General features: G+C 43.3%; 1 protein-coding gene across 1 annotated transcript in view; it reads left to right on the forward strand.

Moving 5' to 3' along the window:
- c11h21orf91 (chromosome 11 C21orf91 homolog) overlaps positions 1–10,196 on the forward strand; it is a 47,308-nt gene extending 37,112 nt beyond the window's left edge. The window contains exons 4-5 of the mRNA XM_020511041.2: positions 3,054–3,116; positions 5,340–10,196. Coding sequence (XP_020366630.1) covers positions 3,054–3,116; positions 5,340–5,506 — 230 coding nt within the window. The 3' untranslated portion in view covers positions 5,507–10,196. The remainder of the gene's footprint in view (positions 1–3,053; positions 3,117–5,339) is intronic.
- Positions 10,197–11,698: the final 1,502 nt, after the last annotated feature.

Here is an 11,698-nt window from a genome sequence, read left to right on the forward strand (position 1 = left end):
AAGTCTTGTTTTGCAAGCTGAGCAGAACCGAAAATAATCATAGACAGTAGTGACCATTTGGCCTCTCGAGATGGCTTAGAATCATAGAGATATACAGCACAGAAACAGACCCTTTGGTCCAACTCGCCCATACCGACCAGATATCCTAAATTAGTCTGGTCCCATTTGCCAGCATTTGGTGCATTTCCCTCTAAACCCTTGCTATTTATCTACCCATCCAGATGCCTTTTAAATGTTGTTATAATTGTACCAACCTCTACCACTTCCTTTGGCAGCTCATTCCATACACACACCACTCTCTGCATGAAAAAGTTGCCCCTTAGGTCCCCTTAAAATCTTTCTCCTCTCACCTTAAACCTGTGCCCTCTAGTTTTGGGCTCCCCTATCCTGGAGAAAAGACCTTGACTATTTTATATCATTCCATCAGCTTGTGTATGATCTGTACCTTTAATTCTGTTGATGTCTTTGGACCAATGTCCTGTGAATGTGTAACTTGACAGACCTGATATCAACTCCCAGCAGTCTAGCTTTAATTTTAAGGGTAACCCGCAACTCTTTGCTCGCTCTCTCGCGCGCGCTCTCTCTCAGCTCCTGCCATCAGAGGAAATCAAGTTGAACCACACCAGCTTCTTCAATTATCTTGAGTCACCCATCTGATTCCAGTAATAGAAACCTGGAAGATTGGTGCAGAAGTAGGCCATTCCACCCTTGAGCCTGCTCTCTCATTCAGTATGATCATGGTTGATCTTCGAGCTCAATGCCCCAATCCTGCCCTCCCCCATATCCCTTGATCCCTTTAGCCACAAGAGCTATAACTACCACCTCCCTTGAAAATGCACAATATTTTGGTCTCAACCACTTTGTGGTAGTGAATTCCATAGACTCACCATTCTGTGTGGGTGAAGAGATTTCTCGTCATCTTAGTCCTAGTTTACCCCTTTATCCTTAAACTATGATCCTTGATTCTGGACTCTCCCACCATCGGGAACGTCTTTCCTGCATCTAACCTGTCTAGTCCTGTTAGGATTTTACAGGTTTCTGAGATTCCCCCCCCAACCCCACTATTGTTCTAAACTCCAGCGAATATAATCCTAACCAACTGAATCTCTCTTCATATGTCAGTCCTACCATCCCAGGAATCAATTTAGTAAACGTTTGCTGCACTCGCTCTATAGCAAGAACATTCTTTCTCGGACAAGGAGACAAACTGCACACAATATTCCAATGTGGCCTCACGATGCTCTGTGTAACTACAGCAAGACATCCTTGCTCCTATACTCGAATCCTTTCGCTATGAAGGCCAATACACCCTTACTACCTGCTGCAGCTGCATGCTTTCTTTCAACAACTGGTGCACAAGGAGACCCAGGTCTCATTGAACATTTCCCTCTCTCAATTTACAACCATTCAAATAATAATCCACCTTCCTTTCTTTCACTACCAAGGCAGATAATCTCACATTTAACCATGTTGTACTGTATCTGCTATGCATTTGCCCACTCACTCAGCCTATCCGCATCACACTGCAACATCTCTGCATCCTCATCATAACTCGTCCTTCCACCCAGGTTCATGTCATCTGTCCCTCGTCATATAGTTCCCTTGTCTAAATCATTAACATCTCATGAACAGCTGGGGTCCTAGTACCAATCCCTGCAGGAACCCACTAGCCACGGTCTGCCATTCAGAAAAAGGCCCATTTATTCCTACTTCTTTCTGCCTGCTAACCAATTTTTCAAACATCTCTATATATTGCCCTCAATCCCATATACTTTAAGTCCCACATAAGAAATTAATGTGTAAAGTTATCAAAAGCCTGCTGACAGTCCAAATAAACTGCATCCACTGATCAACACTACTAGCTATACCCTCGAAGAATTCCAGTAGATTTTTCAGGCATGATTTCACTTTCGTACGTACATACTGGCTGGGTCTGTTCCTACCACAGTTTTCTAAGTGCTCTGCTATAAAATCCTTGATAATGGACTTTAGCATCTTTCCCACTACCAACGTTAGACTCACTGGTCTATAATTCCTGGTTTTCTCTCTACCTTTTTTAAATAGTGGAGTTAAATTAGTTAATATCTAAAGTCTAAAGAATCTTTAGAAGTTAACCACCAATACATCCACTATTTCTCGGGCCACTTCTTTAAGTACTTTGGGACATAGTTTTATCAGGCCCCGGGGATTTATCAGCCTGCAATCCCATCAATTTCTCCAACACCATTTCTTTACTAATACAGATTTGCCTCAGTGCCTTCCTCTCACTAAACCCTGTATTCCCCATCATTTCTGGTGTAAGTTATCTGTGACCATCTTTGTGAGGACAGAAGCAAAGTATTAAAATTAGTTTGTCAGCCATTTTTGTTCCGCATTATAAATTGCCCCATTTCTAGGGAGCTGCAAGTTTTACCAATCTTCTCTTTACGTATCAATTGAAACTTTTACAGTCCTTATGTTCCCTGCAAGCTTACACTCATACTCTCCCTTCCCCTTCTTAACCAACCCCTTGGTTCTCCTTTAACTTTTAAACTGTTAGCTATCCTCAGGTCTACTGTTTTTTCTTTGTCCTGTTGTATGCCTCTTTTTGCATCTAATGCTATCTCTAACTTCCCTCATAAGCCATGATTTGGCGATTGTCCTCACCTGCACCAGACAGGAATAAATCACTTCTGTAGCTTATCCATTCACTCAATGGACTGGCAATGCAAGCATTCACTTTTTCATTTCAGTAACATTTCCCAATCCATCATAGCCAATTCATACCATCATAGCTTCCCTTATTAAGATTCAGGACCCTTGTCTCAGAGTCAACTACCTTACTGTCTCTATCTTGATGAAGAATTCTACCACATTATGGTCACTTATCCCCCAGGTTTTTCTCATAGCTACATTGCCAATGTTCCTATGTCAGTGCATAGTACCCAGTGTAAGATGCCTGTCATGTTTACTATATAGACTACGGGGAGTTACATATAAAGAAGATTTTCCGTATTACCTCTGCTTATACCAGTCACTACGATAGCTCTAACATTGTTTGATATTTCTTTCAGTGAGTGCTATGTCGGTGGATGATCTGGTGCCATTGAATGAACAACTCCTCAAACAAATCAAAGGTATATAACCATGTCTGCATGGTCTGGGAAGAATTTAAGAATTTAAATTAATATCTCGTGATTTTTTACAGAAAAGAGTTGTAAAAATGTATTGTTTTTGTTTTGTACAATTTCTTTCTTCATCCCAGTTTGGCCAATCTTGTAAATATGAGGGATGCTGCAACCAATATATGCACAGCAAGCTCCCAGAAACAGCAAATTGATAATTGACAGATAATGTGTTTTAGTGGTTTGATTGAGGGCTAGATATTGGTCAGGAGACCAGGCATGTCTCTCCTCTTGTTCAGAATAGTGCCACGAGATTCTTTTTATATCCATCTGAGACTGCAGGTGTGGCCTCAATTTAACAACTAATTATTAAAAATAGCACTGACTGTGATTCAAAGAGATAAATTGAAGAGATTCGGACTCTCATCTTTGTTTCATTTTAATTTGCATATTGGAGCCTATGCCTCTGAATAAATGTTGTGATGTAAGTGCATAGACGCAGAGTCAAATTAAAAATTAATATCAATAAGGCCAGCTGCCTTTAAGGGGCATTTAGGACATTTCTCCTCCCGTCTCCTGCTGGCTCACTCTCCCCTGCCTGCGTCTTCTTCCTGCTGTCTCTCCCTAAAGGAAAGCAAGTGACTTAACCAGGGTGTCCTGATGGATATTTATCTCCAAACAGCATCTGAACTGTCTCTGGTACAATGAATCAATGCCTTGTGAGGAGACGTGGACAGCATAGAATGAGGCCATTCTTTCCATCTTACCTATGCCAGCTCCTTACAAGAGCTACCTAATTAGTCCTCCTGCCCAGCTTTACCTACAGCCTTGTGAACTTTCCACATTGAAGTTGATTTCCAAGTTTTAAAAACGTATGTTTGAATTTGCCTATGCCACCTTTTAAGGGAGTGCTCCAGATCATAATTTATTTTGTGGTTAAGGAAAGGAATTCCTCTCACCCACTTCTTTGACCAATTGTCTTGGTTACCAGTTATCTTCAGTCCTTACCATTTGGTTGTTGATCCTTCTGCCAGTAAGAACCACTCTGTGGTTAAAATACCTCCATTTTGAACATCTCTGATAAACTGTCCATGATCTGCTCCACGGAGGAGAATCCCAGTGTCTCCACTCTTTCCACATTAACGTTTTTATTTAAATTCATTCACTGGATATAGGCATCGCTGGCTAGGTCACCATTTATTGCCCTAAGAGCAGTTAAGAGTCAACTATATTGCTATGTGTCTGGAGTCACATGTAGGCCAGACTGGGTAAGGATGGCAGATTTCCTTCCCTAAAGGACATTGAACCAGATTAGTTTTTCCTGACAATTGGTAATGGTTTTCAGAGTCATCATTGGAATCCTAACTTCAGATTTTTTATTGAATTCAAATTCACAATCTGCCCTGGCAGCATTTGAATCTGGATCCCCTAAACTGTACCCGGGTCTCTGGATTAACAGCCTAACGACAATAGTCTATCGCCTCGCCTTAATTGATGTCCCTCATACACAGTACCCCGCTTAGCATTCACCTCTGCACCATCTACAAGGCATTGACACCCCTTTCTGAAATGTGATGCAGTCACACAGTGGTAACATTGCTGGATAAGTAATCCAGAGCCCCAGGGACATGGTTCCAAATCTGAGAACAAAGGTTCAAATCCCACTGTGGCAGACTGCGAATAAGGTCTGAAATTTAAAACAAGCCCATTTATGTGACTGCAGATACTACAGCAATGTGGATGATTTTGAAAGAAGTGCTGTAATAAAAATGTAAAATAAGCGCATAGAACCTCTACAGTGCAGAAAGAGGCCAGTTGGCCTTTTGAATTTGCACTAGTACTACGAAGAGCATCTGACCCAGGCCCCATCCCGCCCCATCCCGGCCCATCCCGGCCACCCTGCGTTTAGCATGGCCAATCTACCTAACCTGCACATTTGGACTGTGGGAAGAAACCGGATCACCCAGAGGAAACCCACGCAGGCAAGGGGGAGAATGTGCAAACTCCACACAGGCAGTCATCTGAGGCTAGAATTGAACCCAGGACCCTGGCGCTGTCAGGCAACAGTGCTAACCACTGCGCCAATCCAAAAACTAGTGCAAAACGTGGAATTGGCGGCAATGCTCCAGCTGAACCTGAAGCAAGCATTTAATTTTCTTTTTAGAAGAAGATAGAACGGCCCCTTCTCTTGTACTTGAAACCAATCTAATTTATTTACTTTTTTTCTTCTTGAAGTGGTCTTTGAGGATCTTGCACAGGAATTAGAAAAGAAAGACTCTCTGTCCTCCGAGCTACACGTACGCTACATTGCCATTGAGCAGCTGTTCAAGAACAGGGAGAAGCTACCCTGGCTGCGAGTGGGACAAGGAGGGATCAAACCCAATGCTCCCCTTGATAACTGACTCTCCGCCAATAGATCGGAAATCAGCTTTACATCAAATAAGCTTCCCAACAGTGTCAAGTTGGACTCTGCTGTGGGGAGGTGTTTTGTATGTTACTTTACATTTATATTTGCATAAGATGGAAAAAAAAAAGTAATTTATTTTGCATACTGGTTTATGAGTGTTTCTCTTTTTCTTAATACTCTTCCCCTTGAAACCCTGTGTGGCTGATCAAACCTTTATTGGACTTTATTGTGGAGCCTCCAACAGTTCATTACGCGCAACCAAGTGTAATTTGGGGAACTTTGCGTCGAAGATGACAGGGAGTTTTATAGGCTGCAAGGACAAGCTGAATGCAGGTGACCTAGCTCTGAATTTTGCTCTGTGGTCAGGGATAGGCTGGTGAACTTTCCAAGGTTCCAGTACTCAGTACCAACGCTGTTTGATTTTTGGTCATTACCCCCACCCCTACTCATTTTCCACAAGATCTAGCAGCAACAAGTTTGTACGGGGCTGTGATGCACATTGCATGCCATTGCTTCAGAGCCTGAAGATCCCCGGAGGCCAAGGCAATTGAGACATTTATCCTAATTAAAGTTTTCATTTTGTTTATGGCACCCTACCTTAGCAGGTCCTGTTGTGTGAAAGCAATGCTGGAAGCCAGTACTTCAGCCTCACTGGCACTCCACTTTGTGTTTGTCTGTGTAATGTGGATATGTGATCTATTATTCTAATTGTTCATAAAATGGGGAAGTCCCAATACAGACCATGTCTGGTGCATTCAACCATACCCTCATACTTCACATGTTTAGTGCCGAGGTTGCCATGAAAGACCCCCCTTCTCAAGTTTCTCCCCTTGCCTGAGATGTTTATATGTTGCCTGAATTATTTTGTGGTGACCCTCACCAGTTGTGTTTCTCATGCTCTCTCATACTCCAAGCAGCCCTACAACCTGGTAAGACTACGGTGACTGTACCTTTTTACTGACTCTCAGACCAGAGACTGAGGTTCAGAACTAGGTCACCTGCACACAACAAGATCTAGCTAATGAAAGACCCAGCAAAAGCTGAATGCAAGATGGATGGAATGACATTGGAATTGTGATGAGCCCTGTGTAAGATACCAGACTCTACTCTCTAAGCAGCTTCTGAAGCTGCACAAGGAAATTCTCTGCAGTTACCTCTCACCAGATCTGGCTCAGGCACCCTGACTTTAAGCTTTTATATCAGTGCTATAGTCGTGGATCTGCTATAAACATGTTTCTGCTAACAACTTGGCTCTTCCTTTTTTAAAGCCATCTTCCAAAAGCCAAGTTTGGGCATTTTGAACCCACAGTGAGGGGAAGCAGAACCAGAACTTGTAGGGGTTAGTAAGGATCTGAAGATTAGATTTCTGTTTTAAGAAGGAAAAGGTCCTTTTTCACAACCTCAGGACACCCCTCAAATGCTTTACAGCTAGTAACCTGCCTTTTGGATGTGTTGGAAATTCTCTGAACAATTAGTGCAGTGTGTCTCCTTCTTGGATGCCAGGCCAGTTTCTAAGTTGTTTTTTTTTTTTTTGAAGGATATTTTTTAATTAGATTGGGTTGATTGTGTCAGAGGAGGGTTGGTGAGTGACTCTGTGAGAAGGTGATGTGAGCCTAGGGATGCACTCTGTCTGCTATGAAGTGGAAGGGAGAATTTCGCTGGTCTTTACCTCTTTTATTTATATATTTCTGCCAAAACTGCTCTCTGACCAACCGTCCTCAGGAGCTCCTGTGGCTGCAGTGAAATGTTTAAGCTCCTCTATCCTCTTCAAATGGTGACAATAAAAGGAGCCATTGATTAGCACAGTGACCCTGTTCCTACAGCCATACCTGGGTGACCTCAATTGCCAATTGCCCATCAACATATGAGCAAAGTGGACTGATTACGGCATGGAAGAGGGCCATTTGGCCCATCATATCAGTGCTGGCTCTTTTTAAAAATTCTTTTGTTGTTACCCAGCCCCAATTGCCCTCTAAGGGAATTTTGAGCCAACCATATCTTTGTGGTCTGGAGTTGCAAGTAGGCCAGACTGGATAAGGATAGCACATTTCCTTCCCCTGGAGAATTCCCTAGTGAACTAGAGGGTTTTACAGCAATAAATGGGATTACAATAGATGCTTGATGACTGACATGGACATGATGGGCTGAAGGGCCTCGTTTCATGCTGTAAAACTCTTGACGCTGATAGTTTCATGGTCATTATTACTGAGACTAGCTTCCAATTTTTTTCTCCACTTCAGGAAGTCACCTAGGAGCATTCTCTGCCTTCTCCCTGTACCATTGCATGTTTTTCATTTTCACATAATAGTCCTTTTTAAAATCCTCAATTGAATCTGCTTTCCCCCACATGGTCTGTCAGTGCATACTCAGTTGTAATCATTAATGATTTTCGCCTTTTGCCAATCACCTTCCTCTGGTTGTCAAGCGGGAATGGTTTCCCCAGGTCTGCTCCATCCACGTTCCTCCAGATTCTGAGCTCTCCACGTGACCTCCGTCAAACTTCCCTCCTCCAAGGAGAACGCACCCAACTTTTCCAACCCATCCATGTAACTGAAATAACAGTAAGTAAAGTCACCATTGCCCCAGAAGATCAGAGAGCGAGAGAGACAGACAACTAGTGGTGTTTTAACCCGAGGGTCACCTTGGGCGAGGGGAGAGGTTGACAATGAGGGACCTCCCATGGTAACCTCAGCTGGCCTAGGCAATTGAACCTGTCACCATGTATTGCAAACCAGCCTTCCAAGCAACTGAGCTAACTGACCACACCTGTGGTATGGGATGGAATGGTCAAGCTTTCATTGATATGAGGCACAATAGCCTCCTGCTGTTGCCGGTGGTGGTGGGTAGGTGATGCTGATTTTTTTTTTTTTGATGGTTGAAAGCCCAAGCATGTGGAAGAGTTCCACAGAAAGTGCAGAGCTGGTGCCTCCAACTCCACTAGACTAATGAGTTGCCCATTGTTACTGTCTTGTTTAGACTTGGCCCTTGCAGCAAATTCTTGCAGTGAGCCTCCAACTAGAGTTTCTTGAATCACTGCCTGTTTCACATTTCAATGTATCTTTTACTTGTACGAAGTTAGGTAAAGTATTTGTGTAGCAACCGTGCCCAGTGTTTTGAGTGGGTGGAAAAGGAAGATGGGTAGATATTGTTTGCAGGGGCTTAATGTAGAGAAACCCCACAATCCGAAGATGTGAGTGAAATACGACGGATTCTGGGAACTTGAAATTAAACGTGGAAAGTGTTCGAAATTCCAGCAAGTCAGGTAGCACCTGTTGGATAGAGTAGAGACTGTTAATGATGTGTCAGTTGGTCTTTCCTGAAAACAGTGTGTGCGTGTCTGTGTGTGTCTTTTGTCTTTCCATGGAAGCAGCCTACTCTGCTTACTGTTTTCAGCACTTTCCAATTTCAGTCTGTATTTTGTAAAGTGATTTTGATCTGAATCTGTGACATTAATGTTTTCTTTCTTATTGTTTTCTAGAAGTAGAGGTTTTGTATTTTTGTATTGTGCAGGTCAGGTGTGTTCGGAGGTTTGAAAATACAACACTTTTCACAAACTACACCACCGAGTGTGTCTGGAACACATTCGTTGAACCTCCCCATCTGGCCAAAAGGAAAGCACTCATTTAGGAATGCAGTGAATTTAGTGACTTCAGTAATGTGTGAGCCTTCTTTTGGATTGGGGTAGTTGTGCCTTAATCAGCTCACACTGTGCAAGAACAAGGCTGTTTCAGGGAGTATCCAAACCCAGCAATTTTGTACACTTCCAGTGTCTTTATTCAGTGTTCACACACAGACCCCACATTTACTGTGGGTTTCCTCAGGATTTTCATTCTCTCTGACTTTTTTCAGTCTGAATTTCAGACTTCTGTCTTTTTTCATGTAGCGTTCTGTGTTGACTTGTCCTTTTTGTCTTTTTTTTTGTTGTTTTTGATTGTGATAGTACTGTGGGTTCATTTGGATAAATTCCCAGAAGTAATATTGAACCTCCAAGTGGCAATATCCCAATTTCAATCCCACGTTCTCAGCCACAGATGGGTTGGGCAGTTCAGTTCAATAAAACAAAAACACACTCAGCTCTTTCTGACGTATTTGTACTGTCTGAAATACAGAGCAGCCGTGTGAATTTGTGAAGTGTGGGTATTTTGTAAGAATCCCATTATCCTGAGCTGCTGCCGCCTCCTCCTCCTTTGGAGAGTGCTCCACCAGCAAAGTCTTCAGGAAAAGTAGAGAGATTTTCCTCGAAGCTCTCCAGAAATTAGGGTGTGCTGCACACACATATGAACCACTGCCATTTTCTCCAGAGATAGTAGGAACTGCAGATGCTGGAAAATCTGAGATAACAAGGTATAGAGCTGGATGACCACAGCAGGCCAAGCAGCATCAAAGGAGCAGGAAGGCTGACGTTTCGGGCCTAGATGTTCATCTAGCTCTACACCTTGTTATCTGCCATTTTCTCCAGTTTGTTAGGTCAGGATATTGCTGGGGATTGCTGACCTGTGTTGACTAGATTCTGGTTTAGGTTAAGATATTTGTGTTGTCTGTTCTGCAGACTCAGTGGTTGCTCCCCTGCTGCTGGGGAGGACTTAGCAAATACATTTCCTCAGTCTTGCATTTTTTTACACTTGTGTTGTATAAAGTAAAACTCTATACAGGAAAATAGATTTTAAATAAAGAATATTTTCTTATCTGCCTCTGTTTCTTCTTTTTAAATACATGCTGGAGATTTTTTTTCCCCTCACCAGACAGTTTTGTGCATCTGTCTCTCTTGTTACTTCTATCGACCGCACAGGGTGGGATTTGATGGATGTATATAGAGGGGTTAAAATTGAATCAGAGATAGTAGGAACTGCAGATGCTGGAGAATCCGAGACAACAAGGTGCAGGGCTGGATGAACACAGCAGGCCAAGCAGCATCATAGGAGCAGAGAGGCTGACGTTTCACATTGATACCATTGGGCTGCAGGGTTCCCAAGCGGAATATGAGTTGCTGTTCCTGCAACCTTCGGGTGACATAGTTGTGGCACTGCAGGAGGCCCAGGATGGACATGGACATGATGGATTTCACAAGTTTCAAAATCTCCCCTCCCCCTACCGCATCCCAAAACCAGTCCAGCTCGTCCCTGCCTCCCTAACCTGTTCTTCCTCCCACCTATCCCCTCCTCCCACCTCAAGCCGCACCTCCATCTCCTACCGACCAACCTCATCCTGCCCCCTTGACCTGTCCGTCCTCCCTGGACTGACCTATCCCCTTCCTAACTCCCTACCTACACTCACCTTTACTGGCTCCATCCCTGCCTCTTCGACCTGTTTGTTTCCTCTCCACCTATCCTCTCCTCTATCCCTCTTCTATCCGCCTCCCACTCTCTCCCTATTTATTTCGGAACCCCCTTCCCCTCCCCCTTTTCTGATGAAGGGTCTAGGCCCGAAACGTCAGCCTCTCTGCTCCTATGATGCTGCTTGGCCTGCTGTGTTCATCCAGCCCTGCACCTTGTTGTATATAGAGGGGTACTTGGTCAGGAACATCTTTAAGGAAGAGTGATGGAGAGGTTTTTCAAAGTTAGCGGCCTCTATTCAGCTGCCTTGGTAGAAACCTGAGATGTGCAAGAGGCCAGACTTGGAGGAATGGCAGAAATCTTGGTGCTTGGGTGGCTTGAAGTTAGAGATTGGGGGAAGTGTGTGGGGGGTTCACAGAAGGATTTGAAAACATGGCTGAGAATTTTACAGCAGTTCGATCAAGTTGGCTAGGCTTCCAAATTCTGAGAGCTATCCAGCATTTACCAGTGAACACTCATCAAGTTGGGTTCTATTGTACAAATTTTTATCCTTGAGTAACTTGCTGGTTAGGCTCCAACCTCTACACTGCAAACAATGGCCATTGTAGCTCCAGCAATGGATGGAGAAAACAGCATGCTGCTGCCCTCTTGTGGCAACTTGTAATTTGTCAATTTTGTTCTTTGGAGTAAAACCTAATGCATTTTCTATTGTACATCATTTCTTTATGTGCCACATAAAGAATTTGTTTTTATTTCTGATTTTTTTTCTAACTGTTTTTCTGGGGAATTTTTTAAAGCCCTGTAGTGTTTTCAGTATTAGCTTTTCTTCGTGGTTTTAGCTGTGCTTCTGAGACGGCAGTTAAGTTGTTGGTAAGATCTGGTCTCGAACCACAGTTATCCAAGTTCTGCTTGGC

This window comes from Rhincodon typus, chromosome 11 (assembly GCF_021869965.1).
Source record: "Rhincodon typus isolate 14 chromosome 11, sRhiTyp1.1, whole genome shotgun sequence".
Classification (NCBI taxonomy): Eukaryota; Metazoa; Chordata; class Chondrichthyes; order Orectolobiformes; family Rhincodontidae; genus Rhincodon; species Rhincodon typus.